This window comes from Macaca thibetana, chromosome 19 (genome assembly GCF_024542745.1).
Source record: "Macaca thibetana thibetana isolate TM-01 chromosome 19, ASM2454274v1, whole genome shotgun sequence".
In the NCBI taxonomy this organism is placed as follows: Eukaryota; Metazoa; Chordata; class Mammalia; order Primates; family Cercopithecidae; genus Macaca; species Macaca thibetana.
In genome coordinates this window covers 19,808,146-19,830,164 of record NC_065596.1, presented here as the reverse complement: position 1 = coordinate 19,830,164, position 22,019 = coordinate 19,808,146, and the positions used below count along the sequence as shown (strand labels likewise).

At 54.5% G+C, this 22,019-nt stretch overlaps 2 protein-coding genes across 4 annotated transcripts in view; one reads left to right on the top strand and one right to left on the bottom strand.

Annotated features, from left to right (window-relative positions):
- SIRT6 (sirtuin 6) overlaps window positions 1–22,019 on the bottom strand; it is a 286,565-nt gene that overhangs the window by 163,605 nt on the left and 100,941 nt on the right. The gene's annotated exons all lie outside the window — the stretch shown is intronic.
- Window positions 1–22,019, top strand: part of MPND (MPN domain containing) — an 81,011-nt gene that overhangs the window by 57,633 nt on the left and 1,359 nt on the right. The window contains exons 2-12 of one of the 3 annotated variants that reach the window (XM_050770466.1): window positions 4,678–4,704; window positions 4,796–5,082; window positions 6,711–6,947; window positions 15,492–15,624; window positions 17,235–17,319; window positions 17,514–17,610; window positions 18,164–18,236; window positions 18,313–18,389; window positions 20,635–20,803; window positions 20,899–20,969; window positions 21,462–21,551. In XM_050770466.1, the coding sequence (XP_050626423.1) occupies window positions 4,698–4,704; window positions 4,796–5,082; window positions 6,711–6,947; window positions 15,492–15,624; window positions 17,235–17,319; window positions 17,514–17,610; window positions 18,164–18,236; window positions 18,313–18,389; window positions 20,635–20,803; window positions 20,899–20,969; window positions 21,462–21,551 (1,326 nt within the window). In that variant the 5' untranslated portion in view covers window positions 4,678–4,697. Of the gene's footprint in view, window positions 1–4,620; window positions 4,705–4,795; window positions 5,083–6,710; window positions 6,948–15,491; window positions 15,625–17,234; window positions 17,320–17,513; window positions 17,611–18,163; window positions 18,237–18,312; window positions 18,390–20,634; window positions 20,804–20,898; window positions 20,970–21,461; window positions 21,552–22,019 lie in introns of those variants that run through there. The other 2 variants (XM_050770464.1, XM_050770465.1) reach the window with 2 other exon arrangements.

Below are 22,019 nucleotides of genomic sequence, written 5' to 3'. Positions count from 1 at the left end.
TGAACCCGGGAGGCGGAGCTTGCAGTGAGCTGAGATCCGGCCACTGCACTCCAGCCTGGGTGACAGAGCGAGACTCCGTCTCAAAAAATAAAAAAATAAAGTTAGCTGACTAGTAACTTTAAGTTCATCTGCAATTTTTTTTTTTTTTTGACGGTGTCTCGTTCTGTTGTTGATGCTGGAGTGCAGTGAGATGATCATAGTTCACTGTAGCCTTCACCTCCCAATCTCAAGTAGTCCTCCTGCCTCAGCCACCTGAAGAGCTGGGACTATAGGGTGGCAGCACCACACCCAACTAATTTATTTTACTTTTTTTTCTGACACAGAGTTTCGCTCTGTCGCCCAGGGTGGAGTGCAGTGGCCCGATCTCGGCTCACTGCAAGCTCCGCCTCCCGGGTTCACACCATCCTCCTGCTTCAGCCTCCTGAGTAGCTGGGACTACAGGCGCCTGCCACCACGCCTGGCTAATTTTTTTTTTTCTTTTTTTTTTGTATTTTTAGTAGAGACGGGGTTTCACCGTGTTAGCCAGGATGGTCTCTATCTCCTGACCCCATGATCCGCCCCCTCGGCCTCCCAAAGTGCTGGGATTACAGGCGTGAGCCACCGTGCCCGGCCATTTATGTTACATTTTTAAGGATGTGTTCTCACCATGTTGCCTAGGCTGGAGTACAGGGGGGCAGTCATAACTCACTGTAGCCTCGACCTTCCAGGCTCAAGTGATCCTCCAGCCTCAACCTCTAGAGTAGGTGGTACTACAGTTGCATGCCACCACGCCCAGCTACTTTTTTCACTTAGTAGAGACAGGTTTTTGCTATGTTGCCCAGGCTGGTCTGGTCTTTTTTTTTTTTTTTGAGGCGGAGTTTTGCTCTGTCGCCCAGGCTGGAGTGCAGTGGAGCCATCTTGGCTCAGTGCAACCTCTACCTCCCGGGTTCAAGCAATTCTCTTGCCTCAGCCTCCCGAGTAGCTGGGATTACAGGTGCAAGCCACCATGCCCAGCAAATTTTTTGCCTTGTTTTTTTTTTTTTAGTAGAGATGGGGTTTCACTGTGTTAGCTAGGATCGCCCCAATCTCCTGAACTTGTGATCCACCTGCTTCAACCTCCCAAATTGCTGGGATTACAGGCGTGAGCCAGTGTGCCTGGCCCTCAGGCTGGTCTTGAACTCCTGGGCACAAGTGATCCTCCAGTCTAGGCCTCCCAAAGTGCTGGGGTTACAGGTGTGTGCCACTGTGCCTGGCGTCTATCTTTAATCTTCAAACCCGTTTGCCACGTATCCTAACATATTCACAGATTTTGGGAATTAGGACATGGATATCTTTAAGAGACCATTATTCTGCCTACCACAGCCTGTTTAAGATGGTGGACAATTGATGAATTTTTGAATATTGAACCAGTCTTGGGTCCCTGGAGTAAACCCCACTTGTCATGGTGTATCATTCATTTGATATATTGTTGAATTCTGCTTTCTTTTTTTTTTTTTTTTTGAGACGGAGTCTCGCTCTGTCACCCAGGCTGGAGTGCAGTGGCCGGATCTCAGCTCACTGCGAACTCCGCCTCCCAGGTTTACGCCATTCTCCGGCCTCAGCCTCCCAAGTAGCTGGGACTACAGGCGCCCGCCACCTCGCCCGGCTAGTTTTTTGTATTTAATAGAGACGGGGTTTCACCGTGTTTGCCAGGATGGTCTCGATCTCCTGACCTCGTGATCCGCCCGTCTCGGCCTCCCAAAGTGCTGGGATTACAGGCTTGAGCCACTGCGCCCGGCTGAATTCTACTTTCTAATATTTTGTTAAGGATACCAAAACCTGGTTTTGGTATCAGGGTCATAGTTCCATAAAATGAACAGGGAAATATCCCCTTCAATTTTCTGGAAGAGACTATGTGAAACTGGTGTTAATTCTTCTTTGAACCTTTGGCAGAATTCCTTAATGAAGCCATCTGGGCCTAGAGATTGCTTTGTTGGGAGTTTTTTAATTACAAATTCAATTTCCTTAATAGTTACCAGGGCTAGACTTTGTATACGTAGCAGAACAGGTGTTCTAGAAACCACAGAAAGGCCGTGGGACTATGGGCAATGTGTTCATCCACTGAACTGTCTGTTAAAGTTGATAGTATCAGCTATACTAAGTAAGGTCAGTGAGTTCGTTTTTGTTTCGTTTTATCTTTGTTTTTTTTTTTTTTTTTTTTTTTTTCAGACAGGGTTTCGCTCCTTTTGCCCAGGCTTGAGTGCAATGGCATGATCTCGGCTCACTGCAACCTCCACCTCCCAGGTTCAAGCGATTCTCCTGCCTCAGCATCTGGAGTAGCTGGGATTACAGGTGCCCGCCACCACCCCCCAGCTAATTTTTAAATTTTTAGTAGAGATGGGGTTTCACCATGTTGGTCAGGCTGGTCTCAAACTGCTGACCTCAAGTGATCCCAAAGTGCTGGGATTACAGGCGGGAGCCAACGCGGCCAGCCAGGGTCGTTAGTTTTCATTGTATTTGTCTAAGGCAATGTGGAGCCACAGGAGGATTTAGAGCATGGGAGGGGGGCAGGGTGCGGTGGCTCACACCTGTAATCCAAACACTTTGGGAGCCTGAGTGGGAAGATTGCTTAAGGCCAGGACTTGGAGACCAGCATGGGTAACATAGTGAGATCCCCTTCTCTTATAAAAATATTAAAAATTAGCCAGGCATGGTGGTCACACCTGTTGTCTCAGCTACTCTGGAGGCTGAGGCAAGAGGATCATTTGAAACCAGGAGGCCAAGGCTGCAGTGAGTCATGCTTGCACCAGTGCACTCCAGCCTGGGAGACAGAGCAAGGCCCTGTCTCCAAAAGAAAAGAAAATAGGCTGGGCGCAACAGCTCACACCTGTAATCCCAGCATTTTGGGAGGCTGAAGCAGGTGGATCACCCAAGGTTGGGAGTTCGAGACCAGCCTGGCAAACATGGTGAAACCCCTTCTCTACTAAAATTACAAAAATTAGCTGGGTGTGGTGGCGTGCATCTGTAGTCCCAGCTACTTGGGAGGCTGAGGCAGGAGAATCGCTTGAACCTGGGAGGTGGAGGTTGCAGTGAGCCAAGATCTTGCCATTGCACTCCAGTCTGGGTAACAGAGCAAGACTCCATCCCAAAAAAAAAGAAAAAAAAAAAAAGAAAAAATAATAATATGGGAGGCAGGTGGTAACAGTGGTAACAGGTGCATCTTAGAAAGAGCCCTCTGGGGCAACGGTGGAAGACCGACAGGGTGGGGCATGAGTTTGGAGGCCTGAGACCCATTGCGACAGCCAGGATTCGGCCAGGATTCGGGTGCAAGAGGCTGGAGGTGTGGCTCAGGGTTTTGGAAGCCAGGGGACGGGCAAAAGCCAAAGAGAAGGTGTGTAAGGACTTGGGGAAATAAACTGAGGCCGGTTTGGGCCATGCTGCGTCTGGAGGCCTTGGGGATGCCGGTTGTTGGCTGGACAGTCAGGGTGGGGTCCCTAAAGGGTGCCTGGGCTGAACAATAATAATGATAATAACAATAGTTCACATGTACCCAGCTCTTGCTCTATGTTAAGTCTTCTTCCTGAGAACATTCCCGAGCACCCTGGAGAGCCTCCCGAGCACCCCTACTGTCCAGTTCCCACTTCCCGACTGCGGTCTGGGCAAAGCCACCCGTATTTGAGCCCATCCCACGGCGTCCCGGAGCTTTAGGAAGTCCCCATCCTGGACTTTCAGCCCTGCCAGGGACTGAGGGAAATCCCAGCGCTCAGGCTTGGGGACGAAGGTCCCAGGACAGGGTCGAGGACGAATTTCCCTAAACAAGGTAGGTGACAAAGGCCGGGGATACACTGATCCGGCGCGCAACCAGCCCGGCCCCGCCCCCTGCTCCGCCCAAGGGTATGGAGGGCTGGACTCGGCTGGCCTTATACCCGGAGCTGATTGGCTGGTAAGTCCGGTCCCTGCCTCTGATGGTTTGCGCTCTGAACTAAGGGTTTCTGCTGATTGGCATATGTGGACGTCTGCCCATTGGTCAAATGCGAGTGTGTGTAATCAGAAAGTTAATACGGATTGGTTGGTGCGGGAATGCAGCAGCTTGTTATCGATTGGTTGAGGGTGAAATAAATGGGACTCTTATCATTGGCTGGCCGGCTCCGCTACGGTCCAATCACGGAATCAGTCGAGGGCCGCCCAGAAGGGTGGGAGTTAATTCTTTAGCAACTGAGGCCGGCTGGAGCATTTTGACTCCACCTGTGTCTGCGCGAGGCTGTTGCCTATTGGAGTCCGCATTGTTCCCCCGGACCTCAGTTTCTCCCCTGGCCCTAAAGACCGAGGCCTCTGAGTTTCTCAAGTGCGGTGGCCGCAGGCCTCAGCTTCTCCTCTCCTTGCAGCAGGCTGGGCCACTCGCGCACCCGCCCCAGGCTTCCACCTTGCAACCTCTATCCCTGGACAGCGAGGCCTCAGTTTTCCTATTAGCACCAATGAGCTCCCGGTCACCACCCCGTCCCCATGGAGCGGTGCTTCAAGCCTCAGTTTGCCGAATGTTCCCGGAGGGCTGAGTTCCCGGTCTCTCCCGCTTGGACAGCCCGGAGGCCTCAGTTTCCCCGCCCACCCCAGCGCACCGAGTCCTTCCCCCGACCCCGGCGCCGGCCAATGGTTGGGGCCCCCCTCCCCTCTCCGAGGCGGGGCCGCGTCACGTGCCGGGAAGCCGGAGTCTGGGGCTCCGGGCGCGGGGAGGCGCGGCCATGGCAGGTACGGCGGGCCCGGCGGGGCGGAGGCGCGGGGCGCGGGGCTGCAGCTGCTGGGGGCGCGCGGCCTCCCTGCAGCCTCTCGCTGTCCGCAGCTCCGGAGCCGCTGTCCCCGGCGGGCGGCGCGGGCGAGGAGGCGCCGGAGGAGGACGAGGACGAGGCGGAGGCCGAGGACCCCGAGCGGCCGAATGCGGGAGCGGGCGGCGGACGCAGTGGCGGCGGCGGCGGCAGTAGCGGCAGCGGAGGAGGCGGCGGCGGGGCCGGGGCGGGGGGCTGCGGCGGGCCGGGGGGCGCGTTCACCAGGCGCGCGGTCACGCTGCGGGTGCTCCTCAAAGACGCGCTGCTGGAGCCCGGCGCCGGGGTGCTGTCCATCTACTACCTGGTGAGCACCCCGCCTCCCTCGTCCCTTCGCGGCTCGGGCAAGAAGAGGAAACTGAGGCCCGGGGCTCCCTTGCTGCAGGACAAGCCGCAGTGTAGGGAGGGGAAACTGAGGCCCGGAGCGTCCCTGCTGAGGGACGAGCCCCGGTGTGGGGAGGGGAAACTGAGGCCCAGAGCTCCCTTGGCTGCAGGAAGAGCCCCGGTGTGAGGAGGGGGAGACTGAGGCCTGGAGCTCCCTTGCTTTAGGACAAGCCCCAGTGTGGGGAGGGAAAACAGGCCCGGAGCTCTTTTCCTGCAGGAGGAGCTCCTGTGGAGGGGACACTGAGGCCCGGAGCTCTTGTTGCAGGACAAGCCCCATGTGGAGAGGGGAATCTGAGGCACAGATGGGTCCTTCTGATTGGGAGGACGTAGATTTCCAAACACCCCATCCCACAAAGGAGAAACTGAGGCTCAGAAAGGAGCCGCCACCCGCCCAGGGTCAGATGGGCAACACCCCCCGGCCTTCTTGCAGTTTCCCAGCCGTAAAATGGAATATTTCCCCACCATGGGAAAATTAGGGGAGGGTTAAATGAATGAAGCCTTTAGCAGGCGCCTGCCACGTGCTAAGCGCTTTCTTTGTGGTCGGTATTACTTTTTTTTTTTTTTTTTGAGACGGAGTCTCGCTCTGTGGCCCAGGCTGGAGTGCAGTGGCGCTATCGCGGCTCACTGCAAGCTCTGCCTCCCAGTTCAAGCGATTCTTCTGCCGCAGCCTCCCGAGTAGCTGGGACTACAGCTATGCGCCACCACGCCTGGCTCACTTTTTTTTTTTTTTTTTTTGTAGTTTTAGTAGAGACAGGGTTTCACTATATTGGCCAGGTTGGTCTCGAACTCCTGACCTCGTGGTCCGCCCGCCTCAGCCTCCCAAAGTGCTGGGATTACAGGCTTGAGCCACCGCACCTGGCATTTTTTTTTTTTTTTTTTTGAGATGGAGTCTCAGACTGTTGCCCAGCCTGGAGTGCAGTAGCATGATCTTGGCTCATTGCAACCTCCGCCTCCCAGTTCAAGCAATTCTCCTGCCTTAGCCTCTTGAGTAGCTGGGATTACAGGCACCTGCCACCACGCCTGGCTAATTTTTATATTTTTACTTGAGACGGGGTTTCACCATGTTGGCCAGGCTGGTCTCAAAACTCCTGACCTCAGGTGATCTGCCCGCCTCAGCCTTCCAAAATGCTGGGATTACAGGCGTAAGCCATGGCGCCCGGCCCTGTGTTATTACTATTACTGCTATCATTATTGTTTGTGAATGGGAGCACGTTGTTCACCTTGTGAATGGGAGTTTCTGAATTGAGCAACTGCTGAGTGTGTTGCATCCTAGAGACACAGCAGTGATCAAGACAGACCCTGTCCCCGATCTTAGGGGTTTGTTGGTCCTGGTGGGCGGGGTGCAGGTACCTGCTGGCAGCTTCGTGCAGGCCGATCAGGTGTGTGGAACTGGAGTCCCAGGCACTGAGGAGGCCCTGCAGCCGTCCTGGGAGGCGTTCCTGAAAGTCCTGTAAAGGGATGCCTCAGGGAGTGTGGGGCTGGGGAGGACCCCTGGGAGAGAGGGCATGGTGGATGTTGGTCCCAGGCCCCGCCAGCTGACTGTCACTGCAGGGGAAGAAGTTCCTGGGCGACCTGCAGCCGGACGGAAGGATCATGTGGCAGGAGACTGGGCAGATCTTCAACTCACCCAGCGCCTGGGCCACCCACTGCAAGAAGCTGGTGAATCCTGCCAAGAAGTCGGGCTGTGGCTGGGCCTCTGTCAAGTACAAAGGCCAGAAACTGGACAAGTACAAGGCCACCTGGCTCCGGCTGCACCAGCTGCACACGCCTGCCACTGCTGCTGATGAGGTATGTGCTGCAGCCTCCTCCAGGAAGCCGCCCAGGTCACTGTGGAATGAGGGGTGCCCAGCCTGACACAGCTGTCTCAGGAGGAGGTATTATAGTAATATATATAAACATGGATGGAGCCCTTACCATGTGACATGCCTCTTCCATCCCTCCAAGACTGGGGTGGAGAGAGGGGACATGGGAGCTTGGGCTTTGAGGGATGAGCAGGAGTTTTTCAGAGCAACTTGAAGGGAAGGGCTTTCTTTTCTTTTCTTTTTTTTTTTTTTTTTGAGACTGAGTCTCACTCTTGCCCAGGCTGGAGTGCAGTGACGTGATCTTGCCTCACTGCAAGCTCTGCCTCCTGGGTTCACGCCATTCTCCTGCCTCAGCCTCCTGAGTAGCTGGGACTATAGGCGCCCGCCACCACCCCTGGCTAGGGAAGAGCTTTCTAGAAGGATGGAATGGCATATGCAAAGTCACGTAGGCAAGAAGACAGACATGCTGGTGTCGTGGGTGGCTGAGGGGGCTGGAAATGTTGGCAGGGACCAGAGGGGCCCTGGGGAACTTCAAATGCTATAATAATAAATGTTCTTTGAGTGTTCACCAGCCGGGTGAACTTGGCCAAGAACCCTTTGTGTACCTTAGTTTTTTTTCTTTTTCTTTTTTTTTTTTTTTTTTTGAGACAGGGTCTCACTCTGTGGCCCAGGCTGGAGTGCAGCGCCCCCATCTCGGCCCACTGCAGCCTTCACCTCCTGGGCTCACGCAATCCTCCCACCTCAGCCTTCCTTGTAGCTGGACTACAGACATCCGCCAACACACCTGGCTAATTTTTGGATTTTTAGCAGAGATGAGGTTTCACCTAGGAGTTTGCCTAGGCTGGTCTCAAACTCCTGGCCTCCAGCGATCCTCCCACCTGGGCTTCCCAAACTCTTGGGATTATAGGCGTGAGCTACTGCACTGGCCAATGTTTTTTTTTCCTTATGTGAAATGGAGATGGTAGGCCAGGTGCAGTGGCTCACGCCTGTAATCCCAGCACTTTGGGAGGCCGAAGCAGGCAGATTACAAGGTGAAGAGATCGAGACCATCCTGGCCAACATGGTGAAACCTCATCTCTACTAAAAATACAAAAATTAGCCAGGTGTGGTGGTGCGCGCCTGTAGTCCCAGCTACTTGGGAGGCTGAGGCAGAGGGATCGCTTGAACTTGCTAGGTGGAGGTTGCAGTGAGCCGAGATCACGCCACTGCATTCCAGTCTGGCGACAGAGTGAGACTCCATCTCAAAAATAAACAAAACCCCAAAATGGAGATGTGAATAATGCCCATGTGTGAAATCTGTAGGGCAGGCAGGAAACTGAGGCAGGAGCAGATGCTGTAGTCTTGTGGCAAAATCTTGTTTCTTTTTCTGTGTTTGCTCTTATGGCCTTCAACTGATTGGATGAAGCCCACCCGTAGTATCAGGAGTAACGTCCTTTCTTCTTTTTGTACATGCTTTTATAAACTTTTTATGTATGAAGTTTATTGCATGAAGGCGTTAACAGTAGTCCCCGTTAAAAGCAGACCACAGCCGGGCGCGGTGGCTCACGCCTGTAATCCCAGCACTTTGGGAGGCTGAGGCGGGCGGATCACAAGGTCAGCAGATCGAGACCATCCTGGCTAACACGGTAAAACCCCATCTCTACTAAAAATACAAAAAATTAGCCAGGCGTGGTGGCGGGCGCCTGTAGTCCCAGCTGCTCAGGAGACTGAGGCAGGAGAATGGCGTGAACCCGGGAGGCGGAGCTTGCAGTGAGCCGAGATCGCGCCACTGTACTCCAGCCTGGGCGACAGAGCAAGACTCCGTCTCAAAAAAAACAAAAAAACAAACAAAAAAAAGCAGACCACAACTGCTTACCTTATACAAGCTGTGAGGTTTTTAAACTTGTGACAAAGGACAGAAAGGAAATTCTACTCATTGCAAGGCAATCCTCACTTAAGCTTCAGTGAGCCACAAGCACTTAAAACCCATGAACCTGCCGGGCGCAGTGGCAAAAAACCCCTGACCCTCGACATGATCCTGCTCACTGCAACCTCTGCCTCCCGGGTTGGTTCAAATGATTCTCCTGCCTCAGTCTCCCGAGTAGCTGGGATTACAGGTGCCCACCACCACACCCGGTTAATTTTTTTTTTTTTTTTTTTTGAGACGGAGTCTCACTCTGTCGCCCAGGCTGGAGTGCAGTGGCCAGATCTCAGCTCACTGCAAGCTCCGCCTCCCAGGTTTACGCCATTCTCCTGCCTCAGCCTCCCGAGTAGCTGGGACTACAGGCGCCCGCCACCTCGCCCGGCTAGTTTTTTGTATTTTTTTGGTAGAGACGGGGTTTCACCGTGTTAGCCAGGATGGTCTCGATCTCCTGACCTCATGATCCGCCCGTCTCGGCCTCCCAAAGTGCTGGGATTACAGGCTTGAGCCATCGCGCCCGGCCAAATTTTTATATTTTTAGTAGAGTTAGGGTTTCACCATGTTGGCCAGACTGCTATCGAACTCCTGACATCAGGGGATCCGCCCGCCTCGGCCTCCCAAAATGCTGGGATTACAGGCGTGAGCCACCAAGCCCAGCTGACTTATCCATATTCTGGATGCTCAATTACAGCATCATTGCAGGCGGGCAAATTGCAAATTTCTTTTCTTTTCTTTTTTTTTCGAGACGGAGTCTCGCTCTGTTGCCCAGGCTGGAGTGCAATGGTGCAGTCTTGGCTCACTGCAACCTCTGCCTCCCAGGTTCAAGTGATTCTCCTGCCTGAGCCTCTTGAGTAGCTGGGATCACAGGCCTGCACCACCACGCCCGGCTACTTTTTGTATTTTTAGTAGAGATGGGGTTTCACCATGTTGGTCTGGCTGTTCCCAAACTCCTGACCTTGTGATCCGCCCCCCTCAGCCTCCCAAAGTGCTGAGATTATAGGCGTGAGACATTGCACCCGGCCTAAATTTCTTTTTTTTTTTTTTTTTTTTTTTTTTTTGAGACGGAGTCTCACGCTGTGTCTCCCAGGCTGGAGTGCAGTGGCCGGATCTCAGCTCACTGCAAGCTCCACCTCCCGGGTTCCCGCCATTCTCCTGCCTCAGCCTCCTGAGTAGCTGGGACTACAGGCGCCCGCCACCGCGCCCGGCTAATTTTTTGTATTTTTAGTAGAGACGGGGTTTCACTGTGGTCTCGATCTCCTGACCTTGTGATCCGCCCGCCTCGGCCTCCCAAAGTGCTGGGATTACAGGCTTGAGCCACCGCGCCCGGCCTAAATTTCTTCTTAAACACCTTCACTAATTTCTTTTTATCATAATCGTCTCTGATCTCTTGGACAGTAGTAAGGGTTTTCCTTCTATTTCTCTGTTGAATTCTCTTTTTTTTTTTTTTTTTTTTTTTTTTTTTTTTTTGAGATGGAGTCTCGCTCTGTCACCCAGGCTGGAGTGCAGTGGCCGGATCTCAGCTCACTGCAAGCCCCGCCTCCCGGGTTCACGCCATTCTCCTGCCTCAGCCTCCCGAGTAGCTGGGACTACAGGCGCCCGCCACCTCGCCTGGCTAAGTTTTTGTATTTTTAGTAGAGACAGGGTTTCACCGTGTTAGCCAGGATGGTCTCGATCTCCTGACCTCGTGATCCGCCCGTCTCGGCCTCCCAAAGTGCTGGGATTACAGGCTTGAGCCACCGCGCCCGGCCAAATTCTCTTTTTTTTTTTTGAGATGGAGTCTCGCTGTGTCACCCAGGCTGGAGTGCAGTGTCGTGATCTTGGCTCACTGCAGCTTCTGCCTCCTGGGTTCATGCCATTCTCCACCTCAGCCTCCCAAGTAGCTGGAATTATAGGTGCCCGCCACCAGGCCTGGCTAATTTTTTTATTTTTATTTTTATTTTATTATTTATTTATTTATTTATTTATTTTTGAGACGGAGTCTCGCTCTGTTGCCCAGGCTGCAGTGCAGTGGCCGGATCTCAGCTCACTGCAAGCTCCGCCTCCCGGGTTCACGCCATTCTCCTGCCTCAGCCTCCTGAGTAGCTGGGACTACAGGCGCCCGCCACCTCGCCCAGCTAGTGTTTTTTTTTTGTATTTTTTAGTAGAGACGGGGGTTTCACCGTGTTAGCCAGGATGGTCTCGATCTCCTGACCTCGTGATCCGCCCGTCTCGGCCTCCCAAAGTGCTGGGATTACAGGCTTGAGCCACCGCGCCTGGCTAATTTTTTTGTTTTTTGTAGAGACGGGGTTTCACCATTTTGGCCAGGCTGGTCTTGAACTCCTGACCTCGTGATCCACCTGCCTCAGCCTCCCAAACTGCTGGGATTACAGGCGTGAGCCACCACGCCTGGACTCTGTTGAATTCTTATATGGATACAATCCTCAGTGCCAGCAGGAAGCAGGTCATCACTGTTACTTGCATCAGCAAAGGGGTCGAAAGAGTGGAGGTTCTGGATAGTGGACGAAAGATACAATTCCGTTTTTGAGATGGAGTCTCGCTCTGTCATCCAGGCTGGAGTGCAGTGCCGTGGTCTTGGCTCACTGCAACCTCCCATTCACGGGTTCACACAATTCTGCCTCAGCCTCCCCAGTAACTGGGACTACAAGCGTGCGCCCTCACACCCAGCTAATTTTTGTATTTTTAGTAGAGATGGGGTTTCACCATGTTGGTCAGGCTGGGCTTGAACTCCTGACCTCAAGTGATCCACCCGCTTTGGTATCCCAAAGTGCAAGGATTACAGGCATGAGCCACCACAACCAGCCACAATTCCTTTTCCTTGGTGGGAATGGCCTGTGGAAGGCATTGGTGGTGGGAGAAGGTGGGTGGTATGGATGGAGCAGTGGGAAGTGAGGGTGTTCAAGGTGAAGCTGCAAAGTCCTTAGTGGCTCAGTGACTGGGTCTCTTTTCTTTACTTTTCTTTTCTTTATTTTATTTTATTTTTTTGAGATGGAGTTTCGCTCGTTGCCCAGGTTGGAGTGCAATGGCGCGATCTTGGCTCATCGCAACCTCTGCCTCTTGGGTTTAGGCCATTCTTCTGCCTCAGCCTCCCGAGTAGCTGGGATTACAGGCTCCCACCACCATGCCCAGCTAATTTTGTATTTTTAGTAGAGACGGGGTTTCTCCATGTTGGTCAGGCTGGTCTTGAACTCCTGACCTCAGGTGGTCCGCCCACCTCTGCCTCCCAAAGTGCTGGGATTACAGGTGTGAGCCGCCAAGACCGGCTGGGTCTGTTTTCGTAAATTTTTTTTTTTTTTGAGACAGTCTCACTCTGTTGCCCTGGCTGGAGTGCAGTGGTGTGATCTCGGCTCACTGCAGCCTCCACCTCCTGGGTTCAAGCGATTTCCTGTCAGCCTCCTGAGTAGCTGGGATTACAGATGTCCACTACCACACCCAGCTAATTTTTGTATCTTTAGTAGAGATGGGGTTTCACCATGTTGGCCAGGCTGGTCTCAAACTCCTGACCTCAGGTGATCCACCCGCCTCTGCCTCCCAAAGTGCTGGGATTGCAGGCGTGAGCCGTGGAGCCTGGTCAAGAGCAATGTCCTTTCTGAAAGTCACCTTACTGTAGAAGTGAATCACATGTAACAAATGCCATCGAAGTAATGCCTAGATCAGTGTTCCATTAAATTACCAGGCACTGTTGCCTAGCTAAGTTGACACAGGAAACTATTCTTTCAGTATGTATTCAGTAAGCGCCAACTGTGCGCAAGCCCTGTTTTAAGCACTGTACATAAAGCAGAGGGCAAAGAAGTAAAAAACCCGTCTTTGGATGGTGTTGTGGGGGAAGAAGGTAGTCAGGGGAGGCTTCACTGAGAAGGTGACATTTGAACAGAGAACTGAAGGTGGGGAGGGAGGGAGGGAGCTATGATGACTTCTGGGAAACAGCCCCTGCAAAGGCCCTGGGTCACGACTCTGCCTGGTGTGTTGGAGGAACAGTGACGACCTTGTGTGGCTGGAGCTGAGTGAGTAAGGGGGAGAGAAGGAGGTGGGGAGGATGGGAAGGGGACAGGGCCGGTCATGCAGGTCCTAGTGGGTCATGGGGAGAACTTGGGCTTTGATCTGGAGGAAGGTGGGAGCCATGGAATGATGCAGGCAGAGGAAGGACAGGATCTGACTGAGGTGCTCACAGGCGTTCTCTGGTGGCTGCTGCGGGGACTAGACTGTCGGGGGTGAGGGTGGGATCTAGGGACTAGGACAGAGGTGAGGGAGCTGGTCCAGGTGAGGGATGATGGAGTGGCCCAGGCCAGCCATGAAGCAGGGAAAAAGTGGGCAGGTTCCAGGTATTTTTGGAAGTGTATCCGCCAGGTTTGCTGATAGATCAGATGCTGGAGTCCTGAGCAAGTGGGTGGATGGAGCTGCCAAAACTGGGGGATGTGGGAAGGGCAGATTTGGGTGTTCATTGGGCCCAGCATGGCTGTGTTGAGTGTGACCCTGTGAGGCCCCACATGGAGACATGGAGAGGCAGCTGGGCCCTGAGTCTGGAGCCGGGCGAGGCCTGGGCTGGAGACAGGACCCTGGGCAACATTGGGTGTAGACAGGATTTGGAGCCCTGAGAGGGGACGAGGCCACCTGGGAGGGGTGTGGAGGGAGGAGGCCTGAAAACCCAGCTTGGGGCCAGCAACAGGGAGAGGGGAGGTGAGAGGGAGCCAGGCGAGCATGGGATCCGGGGGTCATGTGAGGACCATGTCCCTGTAGGTAGGAGGATGCGCTGGGTCGGATGCTGCCGAGAAGGTGACGAGGACAGGAACTGAGATGTGACCCAGAGAGGTCACCTCCACAAGGGTGGTTTAGGACAGAACCGGAGGAGAGGTTATTTTTAATTTTTATTGTTTTAGACAAGAGTCTCGCTCCATCACCCAGGCTAGAGTGCAATGGTGTGATCTGAGCTCACTGCAACCTCCGCCTCCTGGGTTCAAGTGATCCTCCTGCCTCAGCCTCCTGAGTAGATGGGATTGCAGGTGTGCACCACCACGCTTGACTAATTTTTGTATTTTTAGTAGAGATAGGGCTTCACCATGTTGGCCAGGCTGGTCTCGAACTTCTGACCTCAAGTGATCCACCAACCTCAGCCTCCCAAAGTGCTGGGATTACAGACGTGAGCCACCATGCCCGGCTGGGAGGAAAGGTTACTGAAAGACATTAAAATCATCTATGTATGGTGCTAGCTCGCTCAATGAACGGAGCATCTGTGTGTATGCTAAATGATTTGTGCGCATGATTTCATTTCACCCTGATGAAATGACCCCATGGGGTCATTCATGGGGTCAGAGGTCATTATGCCCTTTTACAGATAAGAACAGAGTTGGCGGCCGGGCTCACACCTGTAATGCCAGCACTTTGGGAGGCCGAGGCGGGTGGGTCACTTGAGGTCAGGAGTTTGAGACCAGCCTGGCCAACATGGCAAAACCTCATCTCTACTAAAAAGACAAAAATTAGCCAGGCGTGGTGGTGGACAACTGTACTCCCAGCTACTCAGGAGGCTGAGGCAGGAGAATGGCTTGAGCCCGGGAGGCAGAGGTTGCAGTGGGCCAAGATCATGCCACTGCACTCCAGGCTGGGTGACAGAGTGAGACCCTGTCTCAAAAAAAAAAAGGAAAGAAAGAAAGAGTTCAGAGAGTTTAAATCCATTTATGCCTGAGGTTGCAATTCTTTGAATTTTTGCAATCAGACCTTGGCGAAGACTTTGAGCAGTTGGATGTAAATAGCTCCCATATGCTTGGCGTTCCAATAATGGAACACTAGGCATAAATGCGGTGCTCACCCTAGGTTGCAGGGCTTGTATTATAAAATGCGAGGTCAGGCCGGGCGCAGTGGCTCAGGCCTGTAATCCCAGCACTTTGGGAGGCCGAGGCGGGCGAATCACGAGGTCAGGAGATCGATACCATCCTGGCTAACATGGTGAAACCCCGTCTCTAGTAAAACTAAAAAAAAAAACTAGCCGGGCGTGGTGGCGGCCGCCTATGGTCCCAGCTACTCGGGAGGCTGAGGCAGGAGAATGGCGTGAACCCGGGAGGCGGAGCTTGCAGTGAGCCGAGATCGCGCCACTGCACTCCAGCCTGGGTGACAGAGCGAGACTCCGTCTCAAAAAAAAAAAAATGCGCGGTCAGCCGGGTGTGGTGGCTCATGCCTGTAGTCCCAGCACTTTGGGAGGCCGAGGTGGGCGGATCACTTGAGGTCGGGAGTTCGAGACCCGTCTGACCAACATGGAGAAATCCTATCTCTACATACAAAATTAGCCAGGCGTGGTGGCGGGCGCCTGTAATCCCAGCTACTCCAGAGGCTGATGCAGGAGAATGGTGTGAACCCGGGAGGCGGAGCTTGCAGTGAGCCGAGATCGCACCACTGTACTCCAGCCTGGGTGACAGAGTGAGACTCCGTCTCAAAAATAAATACATAAATTACAAATATATAAATGAGTAAAATGTGAGGTCTTAGCTTAAGACCTTCTCTGCTCCCTCCCTCCCTCTAGTGGTCAGCTGGGGCAATGGCACCTACGGCTTAGGCCGAAGGGCTGGGGTGGGACTTAGTAGGGAGAGTAGGGGGCACCCAGCCAAGGGTCCCACAACTGTCCCTGACCCCTAACCCCTCCAGAGCCCAGCCAGTGAAGGGGAGGAGGAGGAGTTGCTGATGGAAGAGGAGGAGGAGGACGTTCTGGCGGGGGTCTCAGCAGAGGACAAGAGTCGGAGACCACCGGGGAAGAACCCTTCAGAGCCTGCCCACCCGGGTGAGAGGCGTGGGTAGGGGAAGCAGGCTGGGGGGCGGGTACAGCTCGGGTTGGGGAGGAGGCTGGGGAGAGGTTGGGCCTTGATCTTTCCCTAGGACCCCCAAGATGGCGACATGGAGAGGCAGCTGGGCCGTGAGTCTGGAACCCGGCGAGGCCTGGGCTGGAGACAGTCCCACTGCCCAATTTCACTGGCTGCCTGACTTCTCAAGCTCAAGTGCTGGATTTTATTTTATTTTATTATATGTATGTATTTATTTTTTTTGTGATGGAGTCTCTCTCTGTCGCCCAGGCTGGAGTGCAGTGGCGCAATCTCGGCTCACTGCAACCTCTACCTCCCGGATTCAAGCGATTCTCCTGCCTTAGTCTCCCAAGTAGCCGGGACTATATAGGTGCACGCCACCACGCCTGGCTAACTTTTGTATTTTTAGTAGAGACGGGGTTTCACAATGATGTCCAGGCTGGTCTTGAACTCCTGAACACAGGTGATCCACCTGCCTCGACCTCCCAGAGTGCTGGGATTGCAGGCATGAGCCACTGTACCTCTCTTTTTTGAGACAGGGTTTTGCTGTCCCCCAGGCAGAGTACAATGATGCAATCATGGCTAACTGCAGCCTCGACCTCCTGGGTTCAAGTGATCCTTTCACCTCAGCCTCCTGAGTAACTGGGACCACAGGCGTGCGCCACCACACCCGGCTAATTTTTTTTTTTTTTTTTTTTTTTGAGACGGAGTCTCACTCTGTCGCCCAGGCTGGAGTGCAGTGGCCGGATCTCAGCTCACTGCAAGCTCCGCTTCCCGGGTTTACGCCATTCTCCTGCCTCAGCCTCCCGAGTAGCTGGGACTACAGGCGCCCACTACCTCACCCGGCTAGTTTTTTTGTATTTTTTAGTTGGGACGGGGTTTCACTGTGTTAGCCAGGATGGTCTCGATCTCCTGACCTCGTGATCCGCCCGTCTCGGCCTCCCAATGTGCCGAGATTACAGGCTTGAGCCACCGCGCCCGGCCATTTTTTTTTGTTTTGAGATGGAGTCTCACTCTGTCACCCAGGCTGGAGTGCAGTGGCACAATCTCGGCTCACTGCAAGCTCAGCCTCCCGGGTTCACCCCATTCTCCTGCCTCAGGCTCCCGAGTAGCTGGGACTACAGATGCCCGCCACCACGCCCGGCTAGTTTTTTGTATTTTTAGTATAGATGGGGTTTCACCATGTTAGCCAGGATGGTATCCATCTCCTGACCTCGTGATCCGCCCTCCTCGGCCTCCTAAAGTGCTGGGATTACAGGCGTGAGCCACCACGCCCAGCCTGTATTTTTTTTTTTCAGAGAGCTCATCATCTTGTCCAGGCTGGTCTTGAACTCCTGGACTTGAGCAATCCTCCCACCTCAGCTTTCAAGTGAAAAAAAATTTCTTTTTTGTAGACAAGAGTCTCACTCTGTAACCCAGGCTGGAGTGCAGTGGTGTGATCACAGCTCACTGCAGCCTCAACCTCCCATGCTCAAGCGATCCTCCTGCTTCAGCACTGGGATTATAGGCATGCACCACCACACCCAGTGGCCACCTAGTTTGTTCCAACTTGGGCTGGGGAGGGACTGACCCTGCCTTTTTCTCCTCCCAGAGGCCACAACCCCAGGGAAGCGGGTGGACAGCAAGATCCAGGTCCCGGTCCGCTACTGCATGCTGGGCAGCCGCGACTCGGCCAGGTCAGACTCACCTCAAGCTCTGCCCGTGCCCCAGCTCACCTGGATCTCTTGCTGGTCTGAGGGTAGCAAGGGCAGGGATGGGGGGTGGGACAGAGCCTCAGATCCTCAGAGCTGTGGGGTGGGGGGAGTCAGCATGGGGGTGAGGGAAGAGCCTGGGGGTTCCTGAGACTATGTGACCCTCCTGGCCCCTACAGGAACCCCCACACCCTGGTGGAAGTAACATCCTTTGCAGCCATCAACAAGTTCCAGCCGTTCAATGTGGCTGTTTCCAGCAACGTGCTGTTCCTGCTGGTGTGTGGCCCACCTTGTCCAGGGGCAAGGGGTTCCCAGGCCTGGGCAGGGGCCTGGGGAGCCCAGTCAGTGGGCAGCGGGTAGGGCTCCCCTGCGTATCAGCTCCATGAGACCTGGGACCTTGTCTGCTTTGTTTGCTACTGGTACACTGTGGGTGCTCAATAAATGTATGAAGGAGGGTGCATGGCCAGGCGCGGTGGCTCACACCTATAATCCCAGCACTTTGGGAAGCTGAGGCAGCCGGTCACCTGAACTCAGGAGTTCGAGACCAGCCGAGCAACACTGAAACCCCATCTCTACTAAACATACAAAACTTGGCTGGGCGTGGTGGTGCATGCCTGTAATCCCAGCTACCTGGGAGGCTGAGACAGGAGAATCGCTTGAACTGGGGAGGTGGAGTTTGTGGTGAGCTGAGATCGTGCCACTGCCCTCCAACCTGGGTGACAGAGCAAAACTCAAGTCTCAAAAAAGGAGAATGAGGGCACAGGCTGGCTCCAGCATTGGGGCAGGGCCACAGCCTGAGCCAGTCTTCTGCTGTTGCTCCCTTCCCCAGGACTTCCACAGCCATCTGACGCGGAGTGAGGTCGTGGGTTACCTGGGGGGCCGCTGGGACATCAACAGCCAGAGTGGGTATCCAGGGCCAGGTGGGCAGGGGGCGTTGGGGGACCGGGGTCACGGGGTCACAGCTGCCCCTCCCCACAGTGCTGACGGTGCTCAGAGCCTTCCCTTGTCGGAGTCGGCTTGGGGATGCAGAGACTGCAGCTGCCATCGAAGAGGAGGTGAGGGGCTGCCTGGGAGGTGGCATTCTGGGGAGGGTTGGGAAGGGACATAGCTGTCCTGGCAACTGCCCAGTGGTTGGCAGTGTCAACACCCAGCAAGTGTGCAGGTGAGTATGCCTGCCTCTGAGCCTGGGACCCCACGGTGAAGGGTGAAGAACACTGCTTTTTTTTTGTTGTTTTGTTGTTTGAGACGGAGTCTTGCTCTGTTACTGAGGCTGGAGTGCAGTGGTGCGATCTTGGCTCACTGCCACCTGCACCTCCTGGGCTCAGGCAATTCTCCTGTCTCAGCCTCCCAAGTAGCTGGGACTACAGGCGCGTGGCACCACACTTGGCTAATTTTTTGTATTTTTAGTAGAGACAGGGTTTCACCATGTTGGTCAGGATGGTCTTGATCTCTTTACCTCATGATCTACCCACCTTGGCCTCCCAAAGTGTTGGGATTACAGGTGTGAGCCACTGCTCCCGGCCAGGATGGTCTTAATCTCTTGACCTTGTGATCTGTCCACCTCAGCCTCCCAAAGTGCTGGGATTAAAGGTGTGAGCCATTGCGCGCGGCCTTTTTTTTTTTTTTTTTTTTCCTTGAGACAGTCTCGCTCTGTCGCCCAGGATGGAGTGTAGGGTGTGATCTTGGCTCACTGCAACCTCCACCTTCTGGATTCAAGCGATTCTCCTGCTTCAGCCTCCTGAATACCTAGGATTACAGGTGTGCGCCACCATGACCAGCTAATTTTTGTATTTTTAGTTGAGACAGGGTATCACCATGTTAGCCAGGCTGGTCTCGAACTCCTGACCTTTGGTGATCCACCTGCATCAGCCTCCCAAAGTGCTGGGATTATAGGCGTGAGCCACCGCGCCCAGCCTAAGAGCACTGCTTTTGGATCTCCTAGCCCTGGTGCTGAAACCTCGCCAGCCCCCTCCCCTCTCAGAGCCTTGGTTTCCTTGTCTGTATAATGAGTGGCTTCGATGAAAGGTCATCGGATCCAGGCGTTCACACCTGGCATCCCATCACTTAGGGAGGCTGAGGCAGGAGGTTTGCTGGAGCCCAGGAGTTCGACACCAGCCTGGGGCCACAGCAAGACCCCGTCTCTACAAAAGATAAAAACAATTAGCCAGGCATGGTGGTATGCTCCATCTATTTGAGAGGCTGAGGCAGGAGGATGGACTGAGTCCAGGAGGTTGAGGCTGCAGTGAGCTGAGATGGTGCCACTGCATTCCAGCCTGGGTGACAGAGCAAGTCCCTATATCTAAAAAAATAAAAAGTGAAGGGCTGCCAATATTGAATGCTCAGTGCCAGGCCTCATCTATTCAAGGCTACTTTAAGTGCCAGCTGCTATTCTTTTTTTTTCTCTTTTTTTTTTTGAGACGGAGTCTCGCTCTGTCACCCAGGCTGGAGTGCAGTGGCGTCGGCTCACTGCAAGCTCCGCCTCCCAGATTTACACCATTCTCCTGCCTCAGCCTCTTGAGTAGCTGGGACTACAGGCGCCCGCCACCTCGCCCGGCTAGTTTTTTTGTATTTTTTAGTAGAGACGGGGTTTCACTGTGTTAGCCAGGATGGTCTCGATCTCCTGACCTCGTGATCCGCCCGTCTCGGCCTCCCAAAGTGCTGGGATTACAGGCGTGAGCCACCGCGTCCGGCCTTTTCCTTTTTTTGAGACACGATCTTGCTCTGTTGCCCAGGCTGGACTTCAGTGGCGTAATCACGGCTCACTGCAGCGCCAACTGCCCAGGTTCAAGAGATCATCCTGCCTCAGCCTCCACAGTAGCTGGGAGTACAGACACGTGCCACCACACCTGGCTAATTTTTGTATTTTTAGTAGAGAAGGGGTTTCTCCATGTTTGCCAGGCTGGTCTCAAACTCCTGACCTCAAGTGATCTGCCTACCTCAGCCTTCCAAAGCGCTGGGGTTACAGGCGTGAGCCACCATGCCCAGCCTATTTTTAACTATTTGTTGAGTGCTTACTGTGTGGTGACCATTATTCCGTAAGCTGGGCTACAGCAGTTAACAAAACGACTTCCATGTCCCAGCTTTGTGGCAGGGTGCGCCTTTTATATTAACAGATGTACTTGTTGGCTGTCTCTCCAGCTCCCACTGGACTCAGTGGTGGTGGGGGCAGGGCCTGTCTTGGTCATCACTGAGTCCCCAGGCCTGATACACAGCAGGAGTTTATTCAGGGCTGGCCGGCTGCATGAGCTCACTAGAGCCATTCAGGTCCCTGTGCCCCCTGAGCTGCGCCTCTGTCCCCAGGTCTACCAGAGCCTGTTCCTGCGGGGCCTGTCCCTGGTGGGCTGGTACCACAGCCACCCGCACAGCCCGGCGCTGCCGTCTCTGCAAGACATCGATGCACAGATGGACTACCAGCTGCGGCTGCAGGGCTCCAGCAACGGCTTCCAGCCCTGCCTCGCCCTGCTCTGCTGTATGCCGGATGGGGCGGTGGGGGGAGCAAGGAGGGGGGATGCTGGGCCAGCCGAGCCTCCCAGGCCCAGCCCCTCTCTCCCTCTTCTCTGCCAGCCCCTTACTACTCTGGCAACCCAGGCCCCGAGTCCAAGATCTCACCTTTCTGGGTGATGCCTCCTCCCGAGGTAGGTGGGGCTGCTGGGAGAGCCTGGGGGGCCCAGGGACACTGGGGCATTTGGGTCACAACTAGGCAGGGGCCCCTGGTTCCGGGCTCCACTGGAGAGTTGGGGCCCCAGTTTGTCTGTGAAATGGGGACATTACTGCTGCCCTGCCGAGGCTTTGGTGAGGGCTTGGGCGGGGGACCTCCATGGGTAGCTGGCTGCTTGGCACAAAGAGGGCTCCCTTCCTGACCCAGCCTGGCTTCACTCCCCAAGCCTGCCCTGAAGTCAGAGGTCAGCCCTGGGAAGTCATTTCAGGGCCCTGGCTCTCTTTGGGGCCTCTCCCAGAGGGAAGATGCTACCCCGCCTCCCTAGTCCCACCGCCAGGTGCCGATCCCGGTGCAGAGCTGGGCCGAGGTGTGCACTCTCCCATTCCCAGCCCAGGCACTACCCGTTGTCCCCAGCTGCTATGGGCTGGGGGCTAGTGAGGCTTCTCTGACTGGTCTGTGTCCCTGCCAGCAAAGGCCCAGTGACTATGGCATCCCCATGGACGTGGAGATGGCCTACGTCCAGGACAGCTTCCTGACCAATGACATCCTTCACGAGATGGTGAGCTCGCTGCAGGGTGGGCAGGCGGGGGCTGGCAGTGCGCAGCTGGGCACACAAGATGGGCTGGTCTGCTTCCCACTGGTGGGCTTGGGAAGCTACGGCTGGTGGCGCCTTGGGGGCCTGGGTCAGGGCTTCTTCCATCACTCAGGACAGAGTCCCAGGCCCTTGCCAGGGCCCCAACTTCTGCTCTCCCTCACCTCCCCACCTGCTATTCTCCAAGGCGCTGGCCTCTTCTGCCTGGCTGTCCAGTAGAGAAACCCCAGGGACTTTGGGTGGTACCTGGATGAACACTTAACAATTATGTGTTCAATGTGCATTTAAAAACACTAAACTAAGCCAGACATAGTGGCTCTCACGGCTGTAATCCCAGCACTTTGGGTGGCTGAGGTGGAGAGACTAGTCTAGCCAACATGGCGAAACCCTGTCTCTACCAAGATAGAAAAACTAGCCCAGGAGTGGTGGCGGGTG